The sequence below is a fragment of the Sciurus vulgaris genome, assembly GCF_902686455.1.
Source record: "Sciurus vulgaris genome assembly, chromosome: 16".
Taxonomy (NCBI): Eukaryota; Metazoa; Chordata; class Mammalia; order Rodentia; family Sciuridae; genus Sciurus; species Sciurus vulgaris.
The window spans coordinates 2181897-2204802 of NC_136477.1; the positions used below are offsets into that span (position 1 = coordinate 2181897).

The window sequence follows — 22906 nt, forward strand, 5'->3', positions numbered from 1 at the left end:
AATGGATAAAGAAACTGTGGTATATATATATATAATGGAATATTACTCAGCTATAAAGAATAATAAAATTATGGCATTTGCAGGCAAATGGATGAAATTGGAGAATATCATGTTAAGTGAGATAAGCCAATCTCAAAAATCCAAAAGAGGAATGATCTCACTGATAAGTGGATGATGACACTTAATGGGGGGTGGGAGGGGGACAAGAATGGAGGAAGGAGGGACTGTATAGAGGGAAAAGAGAGGTGGGAGGGGTGGGGGGGGAAGGAAAAAAATAATGGAATGAATCAAACATCATTACTCCATGTAAATTTATGACTATGCAAATGGCATGCTGTTACTCCATGTACAGAGACAACATGTATCCCATTTGTTTACAATAAAAATAAATTTTAAAAAAATCAACCATATTTCTATACAGTAGTAGTGAACAACTGGAAACCCAAAATTGAAAAACAATACAATTGCTCCAAAAAATAAAATACTTATGTGTAAACATAATGAACTATGTGCAAGCCTGTATGCTGAAGAATATAAAACCTGGCAAAGGGAACCAAAGGAAGCTCAAATAAATGGGAAAGCATACCATGTTCATGGATCGGAGCCTCAGTCCAGTTAGAATACCAATTCTCTTTAAAGATATCCATAGGTCTAAGGCAATCTTGGTCACAGTCCCAATAAGTTTCTGTGTACACATAGAGAAAGATTCCAAGGATCATGTGGAAAATTAAAGGGACCAGAATAACCAAAACACTTTTGAAAAAGAACAAAGTTGGAGCAATGCAATACACTAAGAACACTGAGTGGGAGCTCTCCAGAGAAATCGAGCCAGTAAGATAGATTGCTAGGTGACGGAGATGACAGATGAGAGATCATAGAGGTAGATGAGAGAGAGAGGGAAGACCGGCTGACTGCTCGTGGAGGCTGACCAGTCCTAAGCACTGCAGTGAGCACGGTGGAGACCCAGGAGAGCTGACGGGCTGGCTCCACTCTGAGCCTCCACTCTGAGGACGAAGGCCTGAGAACCAGGAGGGCAACGAGGGAAGCTCCAGTCGGAAGGTCAGTGGACTCGGAGGCAGAAGAACCAGCACCTGGGCTCAAAGGCAGAGAGGCCAGAGGGATGCCTCCCTCCGCCTTTTGTTCCATTCAGGCCCCCGGCTGTTCGGACAAGGCCCAGGGCCTCCTCTGTCACTCAGTCCACTGAGTCGAACGTCCATCACATTCAGGAAACGCCTCACAGATGCCTCACAGGCCTCGCGGCCTGGTCAAGTTGACAAGTAAAGTCAGCCGTCCCCAAACTGTCCCACCACACCTGTCAAACTGCAGTAATCAAGAGGATGTGATATTGGAAAGAAGACATCGGGCCACGGAGCAGAATCCAGAGAGACTTCGGCGGTGAGGTGGCTTCCAGCAAGGGCACAGCAGGGAAAAGACTGCCTTCAGCCAGCGACTCAGAGTACCTGCAAAAGGAAACACCGGGGGACCCCGCTTCCCCGCAGGCTGCGCCCAAGCCCACTCGGGGGATGGCCGCCTGAACGTTCGGAAGACCGAAACTCAAAGCGAGAGAGCACGTTGTTGGAAACCTGCATTTTGGCAAAAATAAAACAGCAGAAGCACGAGACAGAGAAGGTGCAGCACCTCTGCAGTCTTCTGGTCACTTAGCAAATTCACTCACGGCCACCCTGGCCAGCAGCCCCACTTCCGGGAGTGTCCTGGAGCGATGAAGCTGACCTTCACCTCCAAGGGCACCAGTGCGCTTGGCACTGTGTCTGCGATCTCCACGGGTGGGAAGCCACGGAGACGGCCCTCGGAGGATGAGAGGCAACGGTGGCAGGTCCTCACAGAGATCGTCAGCCCTCTGGCGGGTGACCCGGCTAGGGGAGGCCCAGTGGCTAGTGCTTGCCTCACTCAGGCAAGGCCCTGGGCTCCACCTGCAGCAGTGGGGGGGGGGCGGGAAGCAGGAATGTGCCTCCGGTGTCCTCAGCAGCGGGAGGGCCCGTGCCCAGGGAAAAGGCCAGTCTCTTGGGTCACTTTGTCACATGGGGGTGGCACCACGTGGAGGGCAATCTCAGACAGAGGTGGCATGGCTCAGTGGTAGAGGCATGCCCGGGCTGTGCACGGCCCTGGGTCCTCTCCCGAGCACCGAACAACCAAACCAGGCAAAAACCCAAATAAACCCTATGCCAAGACAGACCCGAGACTCAGAAATGAACACCCTAGAGGTCGGACAACGGTTCCCAGGGCCCTGACCCAGGCAGGAGGAGCTGGCGCTGCGGGCAGTTGGCATAGCCCCCGTGGGCCTGGGGCGCGCCGACCTCACAGCTTATGAGGCTGTAGATTCCTGTTCCCTGCGTTTTCCATGTCTTGTCAATTGGTTTTGTTCCTGGGGATCAAACCAGGGGCCTCGCGTGTGTGAGATGCACACTCGGCCTCTCAGCTCACCTCAGGTCATTTTCTGTATTTAAAAAAATAATCTGTGCTCACGCTGTTGCCCTGTATTTCCAAATGAACCCAGAGAACAGGACAGACGCCCAGGAAGGGCCAGCCTGTGGACAGGAGGCAGCTCTGCCCCTCTGGGGAACTGCGGAGAGGTCTATTTTAAACCTGGGGAGTTGAACTAGGCTAGCCCCAGCCCCAGCCGGTGGAGGGGGTGAGCGGGCCATTTGCTCTGAGGGCGACGGGAGCCATGGAGGGCTGAGGCGCAAGGGTCTGAAGTCCCAGCCAGCACTGCAGCAGCGGGAGGGGCTCGGCCCAGCTGTGGGCTCTGTTGGCTGCGCCTGTCCACTGCAGCCCACCCAGCATCTGCGGGGCTGCCACCCAGTTCTGCCTTCTTCGCCTGCCCCAGAGTAGCCGAGGCATCTGGGCCTCTGGCCTCGGGCACAGGCCCTTACAGCCATCCGGTTGGGGCAGGGCAGTGCCTGCTGGCCCCCGCGACCTGGCGGGGCCCCTATCACACTTCCCATCTGCCATTCGTTATGAATCAACAGCAAGGAAACCACACGTCGCCTGGTGCTGGGCAGGCGGCAGCCCGTCCACACCCCATGAGCTGGGGTGGGAGGCAGGGGACTGCTGCTGGCAGCGGCCTGTGGTCTGAGTCCTCTGGGCCTCACAACTGCCCGTCTGTGAGGGGTCCAGAGGCCCCCACTTACATGAATCTGGGGGGGTTGAGTCGGAACTTTCTAGAGCTTCTCCGAGGGGATTCCGTGCACAGAGGTCTGTGGGGGCAGGAGCCAGCGGCCAATTCCAGGAAGCGAGGATGGTCAGCCTCCCAGCTCCCCACCCCCTCCTGCTTCCAGGCCCTGGTGGGAGCGAAGTGGACCAGCGAGGGGCTCGAGTTCTTGTTTGGGAAGACCCCAGCGGCCCCGGATTCAATCCCCAGTCCTCGGAGCCCAAGGGCCTGACTCCACCAGACCCCACACGTGCCTGGCCCACCTCCCTTTCTCCACCCTCTTTAAACCCCCACCTCCCCAGCCCCCAGTGCCTCCCAGAAGGAGCCCCCATTCCACAGGCTCCATATTTTTATTTCATTTCTTTTGTTTTTACCTTTGTCCTGGGGACTGAACCCAGGGATGCTCTGCCCCTGAGCCACGTCCCCAGCCCTTTTTATTTTTTATTTTGAGGCAGCGTGTTGCTAAGTTGCTGAGGCTGGCCTTGAACTTGAGAGCCTAAGCCTCGCGAGTGGGTGGGATCAGCTACCGGGCCAGCCAGGCGCCCGTCTGTTCAGGACCTTTTAAAGTGTCGTCATCTGAATGCTGGGCAGGTTCCACTTGTCCCCTCTGTCCTTGGTGCTGGGGACCTGCCTCCTGCACAGCAGGGGCAGGGAGCACGGCTCCTCCCCAGACCTGCCCGGGCGAGGGGTGGGCTCCCCGCTCCGCCTCCTGGCCGGCTGGGCGTCCCCTGCTCTGCGCCTCCGTTCCTCTGCTGTAAAGCGCAGGGTGACGGGTTGGTGGCGCGCACGCTTGGGGCCCGGCCTCCCGATCCTCAAGTCCCCAGGAGCAGAGTCCACGCCCGTCCCCGTCGGAGGGGCCAGGGGCCGCTCCGACAGCGTCAGCCCGGGCCCTGGGCAGCGGGAGGGAGCCGCCCACCACCTACCTGTCGCGCGGGCCGGGCAGGTCGCGGCGGGCCCTCCCCCTGCGCCCTGCCGGCCCGCCCTGTTCCCAGCACTCGGCCTCCTGTGCCCGCGGCTCCCCGTGGCCCAGCGGCGACGTCGGGGCCTGGGCACCAAGGAGCGCCGTGCCCAGCGCCGCTGGGGTGCCTGCCCTGCGGCCGGGGCGATGCCCCGCGGCGCCCGCTGAGGCTGGCAGCATGGCCCGGTCGCTGACCTGGCGCTGCTGCCCCTGGTGCCTGACGGAGGAGGAGAAGGCGGCCGCGCGTGTGGACCAGGAGATCAGCAGGATCCTGCTGGAGCAGAAGAAGCAGGACCGCGGGGAGCTGAAGCTGCTGCTGCTGGGTGAGCGCCCTGCTGCCCGGGTCGCCCGGGCTGGCGGGGGGCCGGGGCCCAGGGACCGCAGGAGATGGAGGCAGTGAGGGCGCGAGGGAAAGGGATCTGCCCCGTGGGCCTGTCTTCCTGCGGCAGGCGCATGTTCACGGTGAGTTCCCACGACCAGAAGACAGTACGAAACCAAACAGGTAAGGAAGTCACAGCCTCCTGGCGCCTGGGGCTGATGGCCGCCGGTTTCAAGGTGCGGAGGCTCTGAACTCTGAAGCCTCAGGGCCCCTGTCTCTGCTCAGGGTCAGCAGCAGGGACCAAGGCCTGGAGGGTCTCCTGGGGTCCCTGGGCCCTGGGCTGGGTCTGGAGGAGGTCCAGGTCTTCTGAACCCATATGTGGCTGCCCTGGGCAAAAGGGCTGGCCACTCCTCGGTGGTTGCCGTTGCCCTTCCCTTGCCCTGTGGGACCAGGCAGCCCAAGGAGGGGAGAGAAGACCAGAGAGGGGAGGGCCTGGGCCGGCCCCTTCACCCAGAGCCCCTCTTGCTGAACTGAGAAATGGATTTTCTCCTACTTGGTTCTGGCGTGGCGCAGAATCGGGGCTCCAGTTCCCCCCGGCCCTGTGCTGCGCTCTACTGCTCTCCGGTGACCCTTCGGTGGCAGCGTCCGACTCCCTTGTGGGGCGCGGAGCATTTCTTTCCTCCGTAATGTCTGGTAACATAAATAACAAAGCCACCCGAGCATGCAAGGTCTCTAATTGAGAACTTAATTACTGCTGGGCACACTGGTACACCTGTAATCCCAACTACTTGGGAGGCCGAGGCAGAAGTTCGAGGCCAGCCTGGCCAACTTGGCAAGACCATCTCAAAATAAAATAAGAAGGGCTGGGGATGTAGCTCAGTGGTGGAGCGGTCCTGGGTTCAGTCCCTCGTACTGCAAAGACGTCTTTCTTCAAAAGATCTCTCTGCCCGATGACTTTACAGACGTGCTCTCTATCTGCTCTCTTCGGCGGGTGCGTGTGAGCAGGCGGCCTGCGCAGAGCGATCGGTTGTTATTCACTGGGGCTTCCTGGACCATGGGCTTCTCCTGGCGTGAGCTTCTGCCCTCGCTGTCCTTCAGAGCCGCTCCCACTTCGCGGGAGTCGCGGCGGGCATGTTGGTGTGATGCCCTTTACAGCCGCCGTCCTCTGGCCGGCGGTCGGATCTGTAGTGACGCGCCTCCTTCGGTCCTGGTTTGGACGTGTGTCTGCCCCTCCCCAGTCCCTCAGGGGGCTTGGTGGGTTTCAGGGCTCTGTCCCGGGGGGCTCCTCCCCACCGCGGGGCTGTGGCGCCCCTGGCCCCCGCCTCCAGGGCAGCCCACTCCTCTGCCGCCTTCCTCCGACCTCCCGCAGCAGGGTCACACTGCGCATCTGTCCAGTTACACAGTGGACACGTGTGCAGGACCACAGCTGCCCGCCCACGTGTGTGGTGAGCCCAGCAGGGCAGATGCCCAGAGATGCTTACGAGGGACTGAATGAAGGGGTGGGTGCCGTTTCAGGGGATTATCCCCAGAGGTTGCGTGACATCTTCCTGGAGCTGGGAAACCCCCTTGATGCTGCTCAGCCAGCCGCAGACCAGGAAGCTCCTCTGCCAGAGGGGGCCGGAGGCCGCCATGCCCAGCTTTGGGGCTGTCACCACCCCGCCAGCCCCTGGGGCTGCCTGCACACCCCTTCCTCCCTGAAAACAGGAATCGAATCTAGAAGTGATTTTTTTCTCCTGGAGGCGACTGATCCTTTTGGGGAAGTTGGCCAAGGGGTGGGGGTGAGGCGTCCTTGCGGGGAGAGGAAGAGCCAGCTGTCTGGCACACTGGGAGGCAGGCGACCACAGCCGGGCTGGGAGACCCAGGCCCAGGGAGGCGCCGGATTTCCCGGGGGTCAGCCGCAAGTCTGGGCCAGCGGCAGGCTGAGTGGCTGAGCCTCCCACCCGCCCCTTCCAGCCTGGCTCCCGCGTCCCTGGTGGCGAGGTGCTGGCGGCTGGACGCCAGGCCGGCCCGTGCCTGGTTCCTCCCGGCTTCGCTGGCTCTGCTTCCTCCTCCACCCTAGGAGGAAGCGCTTGCTTCCTGTCTGGCTCTGCTGCCTGCCAGGTGGCAGCCGCTCTTCCCTAGCCCGGCCCCTCGGCCTCCTGGGGCAGACCCTCCACCTCTGCCAGGAGCCGCAGGACGGTGACGGGCGGCAAAGACAGGGTCCCTGGTGCTCTCCCGCCTCTGGGCCACAGTCCACCCGAGTCCCGGAGTCGCACTGTGAGTTCCCGACAGGATTGTCATCGTCACTGTCCTCGCTTTTGCCTTCAATGAAACCCGAGGGGTCAGCGCCAGGCGGTCCAGTCCTGGCAGGGCCTGCTGCCGGTGGACGTCTGCTGGGTGTCTGCCTCTGCGGGCCCAAGTTTGGGGAAGAGGTCAAAGTCCGTCCCCACTGAGGGGCCACACCCATGGAAAATCGCGTCACCATAGTGACGACATCAAACCAAGGGACCAGTTTCCTCCTGTCTCCCAGCTGTGTGGCCCTAGCAAGTCTCCTGAGCTCTCTGATCCCTGGGTCTCCTTTGCAAATGGAAAAATAGTGAGAGCCAGTTGGAATGACAAGGACGGTGTGGTCTTGGCCAGGGCCTGGGTGATGGCAGGATGTATCCCGCCCGCGGCAGTGATGACGGTGACCGTGGGGAGCCGGGCAGGCCGGGGCAACTTCCAGGCCTAGCAGAAGCAGGGTTCCGCCAGCTCGCCGTGGGCGCTCCCTGGCTCCTCGCTCAGCTGGGTGGAGCTGGGCGGGCCTGCAGCCTGAGCGAGTCCCTCCCCACCCCCAGAACTGGTTTCCCCCAGGAAAGGTGGCCAAGAGCCCGCCGCCCTGCTGAGGCTCGGCCGGAGGGTGCCCGCGAGGGCCAGGAGCCCACAGCCGCTGCCAGCCCGGGCCGCCACGGCTCCCAAGCTGAAGGTCGCGGGTCTCAAGCCTCCTGGGAGTACGTGCGTCTCCCGGATGGCCGCTGTCCAGCATCCGCTGCAGGAATCCTGGGGTCTCCCCCAACCTGCAGTGAGTCCTGGCCCCTGAGGCGCAGGGGCAGCAGGGCCCACGCTGGAAGGTCCCCAGAGCTTCAGGGGGTCCTGCAGGGTTGCTCTGGGGGCTTCTGCTCGTTCTAAGCAGCTTCTTATTGGCAAGTTTTAAATGTGTGGAAAAGTCGAAGAAGAGGTCCCCAGGGTCCTGTCGGCCCCTCACCAGCCCCGCTTGTGGTGCCTGGCAGACCCCCCTTGGTCCCGCGGGGCCACCAGCACATCACTGTGTCCACTGGCTGGACTGCAGACGGCATCCGACGTCTCCCCAGGACCCTTTCTGTGTTCTAGAAACAGCCTGGCCGGGCATGCAGGCCATGCCTTCTCGACTTCTTTACTGAGATGATCTCAGACCCTTGGGAAAGCTGCACCTGGTGCTTCCGTGCAGGGCACTACCTTTCCCCATTTCCTGTACTCACTCTCTGCACACACGCACACACGCACACACATGTACACACACAAGGACACGCACAGGCAAGGACACACACACAGAGTGAAGGAGGGGGCGGATGAATTCCTCACCCCTTCCTTTTTTCCTCCCCTCCCTCCCTCCTTCCTTCCTTCCGGATCTGCCCAGGCTGCCTTGGACTCCCGGGCAAGTGAGCCTCCTGCCTCAGCCTCCTGCCTGGCTGCCTCAGCCCATCCACCGCGTCCAGTGGGACACTTGGATAAGGGCATTGTTAGGTGACTGTGCTGTTGTGCGAACACACCTGTTTGCACACATTTGCACAAACGTGGATGCTACAGGTCGGTGGTCCACGTGGCCTCTTGAGGCCGTCCAAGCCCGCTGTAGGTGGGAGTGTCTGCGGCCGCTGCCCAGGTGCACAGGCGTCCTCAGGGGGCCGTCTTTTAACAAGCAGGCGTGAGCTCCGAATACCGGTAGAAAGCACAGTACGGGCTGCGTGCCGGGGCCACGCCGGTCTTCCTAGCGACCCCGGGCGTGGAGGCAAGAGGATCGCGAGGTCCAGGCCGGCCCAGGCAACGTGGCAGAAGCCCAAGCAACCGAGCAAGACCCTGCCTCGAGGTGACATGGGCTATGGACGCGGCTCAGTCCCAGCACCAGAAAAGCCTGCTCCAGCCAGGGCGTGCGGGGCTGCAGCCACGGTCACCACTTCAAGTGCTGTGTGCATGGTGATCGCGTGCCCGCTTCCTCCGCCGACAGGCGGGCGGGCACTGAGCTCTGGAGGCCCGAGGCCCCGGGACACTCACGGCACCCTGATGGCTGACGGGGAGCTCTGTACACGCGACAGCGGCCAGCCACAGGAAGCCGCGTGTGGACCGTGTGGGCTCGTGGACACACGGCCCAAACTGCGTGTGACTTGCATGGTGGCGCCCGCTGTGGGTCCCGGTGTATTCGAGTGTTTGCTGCCAGGAAGGCGCCTTGCTAAGCGCCCAGCCATGCCGCCCGCCCTTGGCCTATTCCAGACGCAGGGACCGCTTTTCCCCTGAGCTGCTTCCACGCCCCAGGCCTCCAGGGCACTGAGTCCCTCTGAGAAGCAAGAACCACAGCCCAGTGGCCAGGGCAGTGATCAGCAGACTGGCCTTGCCAGCCTGCGCCCCATGCCCACTTTGCCAGCTTCCCAACGCCCCACTAATGGCCTTCACAGCAAGGGAGACTGTTCCCTGGACCTTGAGTCCAAGAGACTGAACACAGGGAAGGCCCAGGGGGAGGTGGCTGCCACCTGGCTGCATGTCACTTGGACACAGAGGGACCTGGCCAGGGCACCTGGCGGGCAGCGGGAGATGGCGCCCGGCTCTGCTTCCCCTTTCTGGACCCCCGCCGGCCACCCCTTCCCTTTTCACAGCTTCTTACAGTTCCTCCTGAGCTGGCTCCCAGGCCGGGCACCAGGACTTGGTCCCCACTTCCCATCCCTAGGACGGCCCCATGCCAGCATCCCCCAGACTGGTGCCTCCTGCTGGGTTCAGTGGCCTGTTTTGCAGGTGTGGACACAGCAGAGCGGTCTTCTTGGGGCTTAGCCTTGGGGGCCTGTGCGTCTCTGGCCCAGGACTCTGGAAGATGCCAGTAGAACCGGCACGGGCCCAGGGCCAGCCACGCAGGTGCGCAGCCTGGCAAGCGGAAGGGCCTGCTCGTCTGAGGGAGCTTGGCAGGGACCTCCCTACGTCCCGCCCGCAGACGAGGCTGCTGGCTCTGCCTCGCGATGTCTCTCCGGCATGCCCTCCTCTCCCCAGCTGCCTGGGGCACCTTGGAGCCCACCACTGCCCAGCCGGACTAGCACAGTCTCCTGCGCCCGGGCCCTGGCCCCACGTGGTCTGTCCTCCTTGTAGAGGGCGCCCGTGAGCCCCTGAGCCAGGCCTCTTCTTCCTCTGCCCACAGCCCTCCATGGCTCCAGGCCTCCCCCTCCTCTGCCCACAGCCCTCCATGGCTCCCACCTCCTGGGGACAAAGCCAAGTCCCCATAGCCCACTGGAGCCTGCACAGCCTGCCCGTCTCTCCCTGCCTCCCTCCGCTCTTCTGATCTGGGTACAAGAGCGACTTCCCTGGCCTTCAGGCCCTGACCTGCAGGTGGCCTCTGCCGAGAGGTCTTCCCGGGCAGTGAGGCCTCCAGCCACGCTACCTGTCCTGTTTCATTTCCTTCGTGCAAGTTTCTCTTCCTGAAATGAGGATAACAGGCGATCATGGCACGAGGCCACGCTGTAGCTTGCCAGGTGTGGCTCAGCCGGTCAGCATGGTTCTGCAAAGTGCCAGACGGCCAACTGTGTCCTCCCCGTGGGCTGGAGGGTCCCTGTCCCCACCAGGCACCCGGCCCCTGCGGCAGGAGAGCAGCCAACAGGCGTGGCTGTACGCCAACAGACCTCGGTCACAGCTGGGGTGTGGCCACGGCAGAGCAAGTGCCTGGCCGCTTGAGGCCCTGGCTCCATCCCAGCCCAAAAAAGAGTCTCTTACGGATGTGGACACGTGATGTTCACGTGCTGTTTGTGCAACGGGAACTATTATTTGATTCAATTTTTTTAAATGCAAGAACTACAACCAAAACAAGAACTAGAATTGGAAAAAAATCACACCAAAAACATAAACTGGCCAGCCATGTGCAGTAGGCAGTTGACGGACTGCAGGCCTCAGCCTGCTGACCCCTGTGTCCATGTGACTATGAATTCCTGCACAGCCCGGGAGGCGGGGGCTCAGACTGAGGTGTGGCCCGGGCAGGAGTTGAACCAGGAGGCCGTGCAGCTGCCTGGCGCCCCGGGGCTGAGGGCTGTTCTGTGGTGTCCCCAGGGCCCGGCGAGAGCGGCAAGAGCACCTTCATCAAGCAGATGCGCATCATCCACGGCGCCGGCTTCTCGGAGGAGGACCGCAAGGGCTTCCGGCCGCTGGTCTACCAGAACATCTTCATGTCCATGCAGGCCATGATCGAGGCCATGGGCCGGCTGCAGATCCCCTTCAGCAGGCCCGAGAGCGAGGTGAGCCCCCGGGGCGGGCACGGCCCCAGACCCTGAGAGGCCTGGGCCGAGCCGGTGTCCGGGCGCGGGGTGCTGCTCAGGTCTCGGCGGGACGTGTCTGGAACCTGAGAGGCTCTGGACTTTGAATCCAGTCTGTCCAAGGTAAGTAGTGTCACCTGGGGGGCTGGCAGGAGAACCTGAGGACTGGGGTGCTGAAAGCCAGGCGTGGGGCCCTGCCGGTCACCAGCAGCAGGGAGGCCGGGGCAGGAGGGTTGCCCAAGCTGGGCTCCAGCTGTCCCTGCACGTCCCAGTGCTCAGAGGCAGTGTGGGGAGGCCGAGCCCACGCTGAGGACGTCTCCAAAGAAAAGAAGGCCGACCGTAGCACAGGGCCCCAGGGCTGCGTCCTCTCCACTCCGCGTACACACCAGGCCCCTCACGGAGGTGCGGGTGCGCACTGCGCCCGCGTCCCTGCTGGGTGCTGCTCAGGGCAGCACCGTGGTGTGTGAGGCTGGGCACTCTCCCTTCCCTGCAGTTTACTTCCTTTCTTTCTTTTATTCTTTTTCTTTTTCTTTTTATTTGAGACCGTGCTGCCAGCCTGGTCTTGGCCTTCTGCGTGACTGGGACTCCAAGCGCTAAGGCCCCAGCCTCCAGTCACCTGTGAAAATCTTTCAATGATTTTTTGTTTTATGCCCATTTTTTTGGTGGGGGGATAGAAATACCCAGGATTGAACTCAGGGGCACTGGACCACTGAGCCACACCCCCAGCCCTATTTGGTATTTTATTAGAGACCGGGTCTCACTGAGTTGCTTAGCGCCTCACTTTTTCTGAGGCTGGCTTTGAACTCTTGATCCTCCTGCCTCAGCCTCCTGAGCTGCTGGGATGACAGGTATGTGCCCCGCTGCACGGCAGTTTTATGCCCATTTTCAGTCTTTTCTTACTGATTTGTAACAAGTTCCTATAGGTTCTGGATTCCGGGCTGTGAGCTGTGTTTTGAAAACATCTTCTCCCCTCCTCTGACTTACCTTCTCACTGTTTTCATAGTGTCTGCATAAATAGAGGTTTTTGATTTCAGTGGAGTCCAATGTATCCATCTTGTGTGTGTGTGTGTGTGTCTAGCAAAACAAACCAACCAAACTTTCTACACCAGTTCCCAGATGAAGTCTCTAATTTCTATCTCCACGTTAAGGGCTCTGCTGTCTCACAGCTAGATCCACTTTTTGCTTTGGGTTAATCTGCATAGGGCATGAGGCGGGTTTTCAATTTCCCCTGCTTTCTTTTTCGTATGTGGATGTCCACTCGTCGCAGCACCATTTATTGAGAACACCACCCTTCTCTACTGTTGCACAGCCCACCTCTGGCAAACCCGGTATCCATGTGTATTCGGGCTGATGCTCACCCTTCTGGTGGATGGCCCCACTGACCTGCCCCTGCCCTCGAGCAAACATCGATATGACTCCGTGTAGCTTTCTGGTGAAGTTCTGAAACCCACTAATGCAAATTCTGTCAGGACTGCTCTGTTGGCCTTTCTGATCTAGGGCCTTTGTATTTCCATGTATGTTTTAGAAATAATGTATCCGTTCTCTCTCTGTCTCTGTCTGTGTGTCTGTCTCTTACATGGGCACACACCGCTACCTTTCTGGGATTTCCTCAATCAGGATTGCATTGAATCCATAGATCATTTCATGGAGAATCGATAACTTATAAATACCAAGTCTTCCAATCCATGAACATGGTATATCCCTACATTTATTTAGGTCTTTTTTTTTTTTTTTTTTTTCTACTGGGGATTGAACCCAACCACTGAGCCACATCCCCAGCCTTTTTAAATATTTTATTTAGAGACAGCATCTGGCTGAGTTGTGTAGGGCCTTGCCAAGTTGCTGAGGCTTCTTTGAACTCATGAACTTCCTGCTTCAGCCTCCTGAGCCACAGGGATTACAGGCATATACCACTGTGGCCAGATATTTAGGTCTTTAAAAATTTTTCTTAGCAGTGTTCTGAAGCGTTTGGTGTAGACTTCTTCCATATCTGTTTTAATTGATTCCTAGATATTTTATAAACTTTGATACTGTAGCAAATGGTATTTAAATTTTAAAATTTTCACTAGTGAGTTTCTATGTTGTAGGCATGCTGTTGTTTCTGCTTATTGACCTTGAATTCAGGGACCTCATTAAAATTCACTGGTGTTTTCTATAGTTTATCTCTGGATTATTTTGTATTTTTGGCACATGCTGTCATGTCATCTGTGAATAACCGCAGTGTTACTTATTGCTGTATAATATCTAGGCTCTGCGTTAGTTTGCTAAGGATCCCATAATAAAACCCCGCAGACTGGGTGGTTAAACAACATCATGTCCTTTCCCACAGTTCTGGAGACCAAGTTCAAGGATTGGCAGACCCCTCTACTCGGCTTGTGGCTGCTCCTTCTCCCTGTGTCTTTACATGGTCATCCCTCTGTGTGTCTCTGTCCTAAAGTCCTCTTCTTACAAGGACCCTGTTCCTATGGGATTAGGGCCACCCCCATGATTGCATTTTAGCTTCACTACCTCTTTAAAGACCTGGCTCCAACGCAGCCCATGCTGAGGGCCTGGGGTGGGACTTCACTTTGTGGGTGTCGGGGTGCACAGCCTGGCCTGCAGCCAGCTGCAGCTTGTGTAGGTGCTAGCTCCTCTCCCGAGGTCGCCCTCAAGCACCCAGCCCTCCCCTGTGGCCTCCGTGTGGCCCCCATCTCGCCTGCTGTGCACACGTCCGTGCAAGGCTGTTGACCACATTCAAGGTTGCTACACCAGGAGCACACTCCTGTGAGGAAGTCAGGCCCTGCAGACAGGCCTGGCCTGGGGCACAGCAGACCTCGGCTGCCGCCTCCGGGCCTCACTGGGGCCAGCCTGAGTTGGGCCGCCCAGGCTGGTGCACAGGTGGCCCCGTCCGCCTACCTGCCGCACGGGATCCCAGATCCCTCCTGAACCTCACACTCCTTTAACTCCCTGTCCGGCTTCCACAGGACAGGGGTGGACCCATCACTCACAGGCAGGTGTGTAACACACAGACACAGTGCACACGTGTGCATAACTCACACCCATGAACACTTATGCACACACCGGGCGAGGTGCAAGCTCACACTCATGCAGATGCACAAAGCACATGTGCACTTGTGTAAGCACACACAGGCCCAGGTGTGCGCAGAGGCCAAGCACCCTCCACAGGCCCATGCACCGTGTTCCGTGTGCACACACGTCAGACCCGTGTGCACTGGAAGGGTCCACGCGTGTGTGCACGGAGCCCAGGCAGGGCTCCTAAGCAGGCTTGCCCCTTCGGGGCATGGGGCACAGGTTCCTGTGGGAGAGCAGGGGCAGCTTCCAGCTGGATGGGCATCACGCTCTGTGCCATGGTCACCAATCTGCAAAAGGGACACCAAGTGACCAGGTGGGGAGCCAGCAAGGAGCAGAGGGCTGGGGGCCGCACTGAGGGGCTCAATTCCTGTCGGCAGGGTCACCCTGGGTGGCCAGGACTGGGAGCTGGAGGGGCCCGATGGGTTGCCAGAGCCCCAGGGCAGCGCCTCCCGCGGGAGAAGGGACACTGGTACTGGGGTGAAGGACGAGGGAGCACTCCCTGTCCTGCAGGGCCAGGCCAGTCATGAAGGGTCAGCCCCACGAGGGGCTGCAAGAGGGCAGCCCGGAAGCCTCAGGGAGGACGCGGGGTGGGGAGGTGCCGGTGGCCCTGCGCCAAGGACGGCCGACCCCAGCCCTTCTCTCTGCAGCACCACGCCAGCCTGGTCATGAGCCAGGACCCCTACAAAGTGACCACGTTCGAGAAGCCCTGCGCCCTGGCCGTGCAGTGCCTGTGGAGGGACGCAGGCGTCCGGGCCTGCTATGAGCGACGGCGGGAGTTCCACCTGCTGGACTCGGCGGTGTAGTGGAGTCCGGGGCCGGCGGGGCGCAGGCGGGCGAGGCAGGGAGAGAAGGCGCGGCCCCCCTGGGTCCGGCTTGTGCAGGTGCCGCGGTGCAGGCCCGGGGGATGGCCCTGCAGGGTGACGTCCTTCCGGGGTGTCCTGCTCCCGAGGTGGCGCTGCATGTCCTGGCGTCCTCGGGGTCCCTGGGACGTGTCCTGGTCAGAGCGGTAAGGGAAGGAAGCTGCGAGCCGGGCCTTGGGCTTCTTGTCGCGCAGCTACCTGTCCCACCTGGAGCGCATCACTGATGAGGGCTACGTGCCCACGGCCCAGGATGTCCTGCGGAGCCGCATGCCCACCACCGGCATCAACGAGTACTGCTTCTTCTCCGTGCAGAAAACCAACCTGCGGTGAGCGCTCCGCCGGCAGCCGGTCTGGGGGTCGGGTAAAGGAGCTGGAGCCCTGAGGAGCCAGGAGGAGCTTGGGGTCCCAGCCGCCAGGGCTGCTGCGCTGGGAGAGGCAGAGCTGGGTGCACACTCCCTGCCCCTGGCTGGTCAGGACCGGGAGCTGGGGAGCTGGGGAGACCCCAGAGTGCCAGGAGAGCTCTTCCTGTGGAGGGACGCTGGTACCGGGTGCTGAGGATGGGGAGGAGTCCACTGGCCCCAACCCGCAAGGGGCGGCCAGGGAGAAGAGAACAGACTGTGGCCAGGCCAGGCCAGAGGGACGGCACAGGCTCGGGGAGCCCAGACAGCGGCCCCGTCAGCGTCAGGAGGAGACCAGGGGTCAGGGCCAGGCTGCAGGCCAGAGACTCAGAAAGAGGCAGGAAGGACTGGTGAGGGCCAGGACGGTGGCCATGCAGGTGGAAATGAGAGGCTGGTAGAGACTCGCTGCGGAGGCAGGAGAGGCAGAGCTGGGAAGGGTGGGTCAGGACAGGAACGGGGAGAAATGGGAGTTCCCGTCAAGGCCACAGTGGAGCCAGCAGGGCACGGTGCTGAGGTCGGACAAGGAAGCCGTGGGGTTGTTTCAGGGACCTGGGGACACCTGGAAGTGCCTGGATGAAGGCAGAAGTGTGAGTAGCCAGGGCAGCTGGGGTCATCCAGCAGTGATGACCAACGAAAAGTCAAAGAAGGAATGTGAGTCTTCCGATGTTCTGATCAGCCCAAGGTCAAGTGGAAGGTGGTAATGTGGTGGATGGTTTGGAAGGTGGAAGGAAATGGAGGTGGATGAATCGATGGATGGACACATGGATGAGTGAATGGACACATGAGAGTGGATGGGTGGTGCAGGAATGGGTGGATGGTGGATGGTGGATAGTGGATGGTGGTGGATGGTGGTGGATGATGGATGGGTGGATGGTGGATGGTGGATGGATGGCGGATGGCGGATGGCGGATGGCGGATGGCGGATGGATGGCGGATGGCGGATGGCGGATGGCGGATGGCGGATGGATGGTGGATGGCGGATGGCGGATGGCGGATGGATGGCGGATGGCGGATGGCGGATGGATGGCGGATGGCGGATGGCGGATGGATGGTGGATGGTGGATGGATGGTGGATGGTGGATGGCGGATGGTGGATGGCGGATGGCGGATGGATGGTGGATGGTGGATGGATGGTGGATGGTGGATGGATGGCGGATGGCGGATGGATGGCAGATGGCGGATGGCAGATGGCGGATGGATGGCGGATGGCGGATGGCGGATGGATGGTGGATGGTGGATGGGTGGATGGCGGATGGCGGATGGCGGATGGCGGATGGCGGATGGATGGTGGATGGTGGATGGTGGATGGTGGATGGTGGTGGATGGTGGATGGTGGATGGTGGCGGATGGTGGATGGTGGATGGCGGATGGCGGATGGATGGTGGATGGTGGATGGTGGATGGTGGATGGTGGATGGTGGTGGATGGTGGATGGTGGATGGCGGATGGCGGATGGATGGTGCATGTGGATGGATGGGTGGGTAAATATGCAGCTGGGGGGTGCTGGGGAAGCACGTAGGACGACTGAGTTTCCATCAAGGAGACGTGAGAATGTTCTCAGGCTGTGGAGAGAGACGAATGAACAGAGTGAAGACTCAGAGGAACCTGAGACTCCAAGAGGGGAGGTGACACCCAAAGTCCTGGTTGCTGCACTGACCCCACTTCTGTCTGGGTCTCTGGAGCCCCATCTCAAGTTCTGTCCCTGAGCCCTGCTCTGGAAATGGGTTGCTTCAGGGACCAAGAGACAGCGCCTGCTCTGGTCCCACTGCTGGTCTCCAACCTTGATGTCCCTCTCTCTCTCTCAGGCTTCTGGCCGGGGCTCTCCAAAGCCTGTGTTCTGGCATTTCCTGGTGACGGTTGCATCCCCCGGGAAATGACGTGCAGATTGCTATCAGTGACCCACTTTCAGAGCAGAGAACAGGAAGTAGCGGAGGGGAGAGCTTTTGTTGTGGTGTGCAGGGCGGAGGACGGCTCTGGTCGGGGCCCCAGACAGACAGGACCGCTTTGCCCTGGGAATGCAGTTCCACTGGGAAGTCACACTGGACACTCCCATGGCACTCAGCCTGTGACCCCATTCTATTGACAGGGAAACAGTCCTGAGAATGTGTGGCAGTCTCCCCCCATGACACCAGCCAGCATCAGGACCCCAGATCTCTCCTGATGGGGCAAAAGCGGACACTTGGGAAATTCTCTCCTGTCCCCTGAGCCCGTTTCCTCCTCTAGAACTGGCAGGGCCCGAATCCCTGCCTCAGGAGGAGGCCCAGCTCCCTGCAGACGGGTCCACACTCCGCACGGATCCTTGCGGTTCCTCTTTCTAATTCTGCCCTGTCCCAGACACGAGGGCACCTGGTGCCATGGAGCCGGGGCCTGAGCTCTGACGGAGACGTCCTGCTTCCCTGCAGGATCGTGGACGTTGGTGGCCAGAAATCGGAGCGCAAGAAGTGGATCCACTGCTTTGAGAATGTGATAGCGCTCATCTACCTGGCCTCACTGAGCGAGTACGACCAGTGCCTGGAGGAGAACAGCCAGGAGGTGAGGGGCTGGCCCTGGGCAGGGACCCTCCTCAGACACGCTCCACCTGCTCACCAGGTGACCCATGAGGCACTGGGCGTGGCTTCCACCTTGACCCTTCACCCTTTTGTGACTGGACCTTTGCTTCCCACCACGATGTGAATCCCCACGAGGCACCCGCAGGAGTTCCTGCCCGCAGCTGCCAGGCCAGGGGCTCAGGCTCACTCACTGAGGGTCCCTCCAGCCCTGAGACTCGGCCGCTGGCACGTCCGCCAGCCCAGCGGGCAGGAGCCCACCGTCAGCAGGGACGGCGCTCTGCTTTCGGTAGCCCAGCCAAGGCTGCTGCTGCTTTGTCTGCAGACACTTTTGACTGACCGCTGAGCAGGAAGTCTGGCCACTTTGTTAGCGGCGAGGCCTGACTTCCAGGGCTCGAGTGTCAGGTGGCGTGGGGTCTGAGGGCCGGGCGTCGACTGCCATTTTCAGAACGAGTCAGACAGAATGAATTTCAGGCGCTCTGCAGCTCCTCCCAGGCCTGCCCTGTGAGATGTGCTAGGGTCCTGGGGTTGCCGGAGGACAGCTGCACAGTTGGGGGTGTCAGACGGGGTTTGTCCCCCACAGTTCAGGAGGCAGGAAGTCTGGGGTCAGGTGTGGGCAGGGCTGGCTCCCGACACCGTGAGGGAGCGTCTGCGGCCCGTGCCCCAGGGGTGGCTGGCCACGTTCCTCTCCACTGTCACCCAGCGCCCTCCCCGCGTGTGTCTGTCCACGGTCCCCTTGTTTAAGAGCACCCATAACATCGAATCGGTACCCACCCCAGTGACCTCATGGAAGGGAATTCCCTGCAGTGACCCTGTATCCAAATGAGGCCACTCCCAAGCTCTGGCGGATGTGAGTTCAACCCAGGGCAGCCCCCAGAGCGCGCCCAGCCCACCCAGGCCGCTGGCCACAGGGGCCGTCCCGGGACGCAGCGCCCTCCCCACAGCAGGGGGTCTGGGGCGGTGACCGGGTCTGCCCCGCAGAACCGCATGAAGGAGAGCCTGGCCCTGTTCGGCACCATCCTGGAGCTGCCCTGGTTCCGGAGCACCTCGGTCATCCTCTTCCTCAACAAGACTGACGTCCTGGAGGAGAAGATCCCCTCCTCCCACCTGGCCACCTACTTCCCCAGTTTCCAGGGTGAGTGGTTCGGGAGCACCATCCCCCTGCCTCAGGAGCAGCCGGGCCTGGACTCCGCAAGTCTCGAGCAGGATGGGACCCGAGCTCCTACCGGAGCTGCTGCCGTGGCCTCTCTGGGCCGCAACCTCCCCGTCTGCAGACGGGGTTAGATGGGGAGGCTCTCCTGCCAGCGCAGTTAGCAAACAGGAGTCCTAGAAGGAGCCGCGGTCCTCACCTGTGGGTTACTCCCGTGGCGCGGGGTGGAACCAGGCCTCCTGTGTGCTGGGCAAGCGCCCGGCCCCTGGGCACGCCGCCCCTGGCGTCTGCAGAGCCCTGTCTCACGGGGCCTTAACGGGCTGCCCCTGGGCTCCTTTCTGTTGCCCGCTCTTCAGGACTTGCCCAGCTGCATGAGCAGGTTGGGATGAACCTGGGCAGGGCCAGGGTCAGAGGTCAGGGCCAGCTGGGCGAGCACAGCAAGGGCCTCGGCGCCGTCTGCCTTCTGGAGGGGGCCTCGGTGGGCGCAGGGGTGGGGGCAGAAGCAAGTGTTCACAGCCCCTTCCCCCAGTCCCACCAGGGGATACGTGGCGGGGGAAGGGTTTCACCTATTTGGTGCCCAAGTCCACTCACTTAATGCCCTGTCCGGCCTGGACTTGGCTCATGACTATGGGTCGATCTGGGGAGAGCTGAGCGAGGTTGCGTTTGCTCTGATCCTCGAGGGTTCGGCTGGGTGGCTGGCGGCAGCTGCAGGAAGGCTTCTCCCCAGAGCTGGGCCTGCCGCCCTCTCCCCGCCTGTCCCCACCCCGTTTGTTGCACCCTGGTCCAGTTGGTGATGGCATGTGGCGGGGGCTGCCCGGCAGAACAGCTGAGGCAGACGCACAGAGGTTGCCCTGGTGTAGGCTGCCCATCAGACCAGGCTCAGAAATGTCCGGAAGTCACTGTCATACTCTGTCAACCAGCAGGTCACCTCAGCACGCGCAGGCTCCAAAGAAGGGGCACAATCCACCCAAAGATGAGGACAAATGGGCGTCCAGGGGGAGGAGCAGACGGTGGCCATCTTGACGGAGGGGTGGAATGGGTGGCCGGGGGGAGGAGACCATGGCCATCTTGGAGACCAGCTGTCCTCCTCTCCTGGGCTTGCGAAGCTGGGTGTGGTCGCCCTCTCTGTCTTCCACCTGCTTTGGAGTCTGTGGCAGGAGGATGGCAAGTCCCAGGCCAGCCTGGGCCACTCTGGACACCCTCTCTCAATACAAAACGTGGTGCATTCTGGGGGTGCAGCTCAACCCCCCACTTGGCAGACGAGCCCAAGGCAAGCCAACACACCACCCAACGACGGTGGGGGCTGCCAGCGCGCCGTGGGTGCCCCGGCTCAGGAGGCCTGAAGTCCAGGTCGGGTGTGGCTCACTGCCCTGCGGCTCTGGAGGGGCCACCGTGGAGCCCCTGGGTTCACAGAGGCAGGGCTCCACTGCTGGGCTCTGCCGGCATGGCCACCTCCTCCCCAAAGGCCACGTTCTTGGGTTCTGTGTGGATACAGATTTTGAGGGACACCATTTTTACCCCAGATCATAATCAGCCATAGTAGATGGAGCACGTAGTACCAGCTTGCACCAGGTCAAAGGTCAGTGAACATGACCGTGGAGGCGTTGCCTGGTTTGACCCCTGGCCTTGTTGTGTCTGGTTGCCCTGAGGCCAGTCCCTGCCAGTCTCATCTGGGAGACAGGTGTCAGGTGTTCTGGACGGTGGCCTGGACACCCCTCCCCTCTTTCCAGCTGAGCAGCCCTGGGGTCCACCATGCCCAGGGAACTTGGGACCAGGGTGAGGGGACAGTTTTGAGGAACTCTGTCATGCAGATCCGAGGGCATCTACATCTCCTGGCCCGGGGGGCCAGTGCGCGTCACCCGCTGCTGGCCTGGCCTCCCCTCTGTGTTGAATCCTGCTGGTCCCGGTCACCACCATAAGCAAGAGCAGCAGCTGTCAGGCCCACCGCCCCAGGGGCTCGGCAGGGCTTGCTCTGCTCTGGTTTGAAGCCCAGCGTGTGGGGACTTATCTCGCCAGGATGGACACGGGGGGCCAAGGCTCAGGACAGTGCAGAGTCCGTCAGTAGCAGAGGCTGGACTTGAACCCAGGCCGTCAGGACCCGGAGCTGGAGCGTCCGCCCACTGCTGCTCTGGCCCAGGAAGGCTTGTGTGACGCGCTGGGCCCTCTCCAGAGCAGCCTCCTGGTCTCGGCCCCGGAGGCCTCGACTGCTGGGCTGGTGGAGGTCAGGGACGGGCCCCTTGGTAGCTCAGCAGAGCTGGTTAGGCCTCAGGCAGCCCTGAGTTCGCCCTGCGCTTTCCAGGCCTCCTCCCGAGCCCCGAGGGGCCCCTCCAGGGCTCACCAGGCGCCTGGGACGCCCTCCCCACCTTTGGCCTCACAGCTCCAGGTTCCCAAACCCCAGCCAAGAGCCAGGGTCTGTTTTGAGCTAGATTCTGCCCAGAGTCCCAGGACGGAGTCCACCGACCCGTCTCCCGTCACGTGGTCCTGGTGAGCCTACCCGTGGTGCTCCTGCTGGCGTGGCCAGCAATGCCCACAAAGGTGGCACCAACCAGTGATGACAGCAGGCGTGGCCCTGGGGCCTCCCCGCCCTGCTTGTGGGGAAGAGGGGCCCCCGAGCCCCGTGGCCCCGGAGGGTCTGACGCCTGCGCTCCTTCCCAGGCCCCAGGCAGGACGCAGAGGCAGCCAAGAGGTTCATCCTGGACATGTACACGGGCATGTACGCCAGCTGCATGGACGGCCCTGAGGGCAGCCAGAGAGGGCCACGCTCCCGCCGCCTCTTCAGCCACTACACGTGCGCCACGGACACGCAGAACATCCGCAAGGTCTTCAAGGACGTGCGGGACTCAGTGCTCGCCCGATACCTGGACGAGATCAACCTGCTGTGACCCTGTCCACCTGGGCAGGGGTGGGCAGCTGAGGCAGACCCCAGGTGCTCCGTGGCTCCAGCCCCGGGCCCAGGCGGCAAACAGCAAGGGGCCGGAGGGTTGGACTGCAGCCCCCTCTCTGCCCCCAGCCAGGTCAGCCCATGCCCCTGGCCTCCTTGACTTGGTTTACCTCCCTGAAAGGGAGCACCTTGGGATGCCGGGCGGGCGAAGGTGAGGCCCTCGGGTGGAGACCTGCATGGTGGAGTCTCTCAGGGGTCCCAGCTTGCCACTCGGGTTGGGGTGACCTCACCCTGGGAGGGAGCTGTCCTTCGGGGTGGACTCTGGCGCCCCCTGGTGAAGCCGGAGGCGTCCCTGCGGAAGGTGTCTAACCCCAGGACCAGGCAGCCTGGCAGGGACCTCCCGGGGCCACCGCAGAGACCTTGGAAAGCGGCCCTTGGGGACCTGGGGCCCGCCTCAGCCCAGCCTCTGTATTTATCCCCCTCCCTCCGGACCCTGTTTGGGGTTGACATTAAAGACCTGAGGAGACCTGTGGCACACCTGGGGCGTGTCGGCAGCCCCCGCTCCACGTTCCCGCCTCAGGCTACCTGCCTGCAGGGGCGGGGGAGGCGGCATGGGCAGCCGGGGAGGGAAGTCCTCCTGTCCACCTGTCACCTCCCTCCCTCCCCTGCGGGGGGACACCAAGCCACGCCCTTTGCTGATCACCCAGGTTCCGGGCACACGCAGGCCTGCCTTGCTGAGGGTGAAGGCGAAGACCCCCGGTCTCCACCGTGCCCACGTACGGAGGAGGGTTGGCGGAGTCTGACCCCGGGGCCCGGGCCCACCTTCCCACACCAACACTTTTTAAAGACCCAGCTCAGCTTCGGAGCTGCGTAGACCTGGTCCCCAGGCGCCTGCGCGCTTGCCCAGGGAGGGCCGGTCTCCTGCAGGACCCCTCAGTTGTCCCCAGCCCACTTCCTGCCGCCGGACAACGTCCAGGACCCCACCCGGTGCTCAGGCGTGCCTCAGGCCTCCCGGGTGGACACATCGCTGCCTGCCCCCTGGTTCCCGTGGCGGCACTGC

The 22906-nt window shown here is 61.3% G+C and overlaps 1 protein-coding gene across 1 annotated transcript; it reads left to right on the forward strand.

Annotated features, from left to right (window-relative positions):
* The first annotated feature begins 3960 nt into the window (after positions 1-3960).
* Positions 3961-22272, forward strand: GNA15 (G protein subunit alpha 15). Its single transcript, XM_079115207.1, has 7 exons — positions 3961-4450; positions 10738-10922; positions 14660-14814; positions 15067-15198; positions 17672-17801; positions 18797-18950; positions 21621-22272. The coding sequence occupies exons 1-7, from the start codon at positions 4306-4308 to the stop codon at positions 21845-21847; spliced, it is 1128 nt and encodes a 375-aa protein (XP_078971333.1). The 5' UTR covers positions 3961-4305; the 3' UTR covers positions 21848-22272.
* Positions 22273-22906: the final 634 nt, after the last annotated feature.

Excerpts from the sequence above, each read along its gene's own strand:
- GNA15 (XM_079115207.1), top strand. The coding sequence starts at position 4,306 with ATGGCCCGGTCGCTGACCTGGCGCTGCTGCCCCTGGTGCCTGACGGAG. Across the intron at positions 15,199-17,671 it reads GTGCAGAAAACCAACCTGCG|GATCGTGGACGTTGGTGGCC; the intron begins GTGAGCGCTCCG and ends GCTTCCCTGCAG. Across the intron at positions 18,951-21,620 it reads CTACTTCCCCAGTTTCCAGG|GCCCCAGGCAGGACGCAGAG; the intron begins GTGAGTGGTTCG and ends GCTCCTTCCCAG.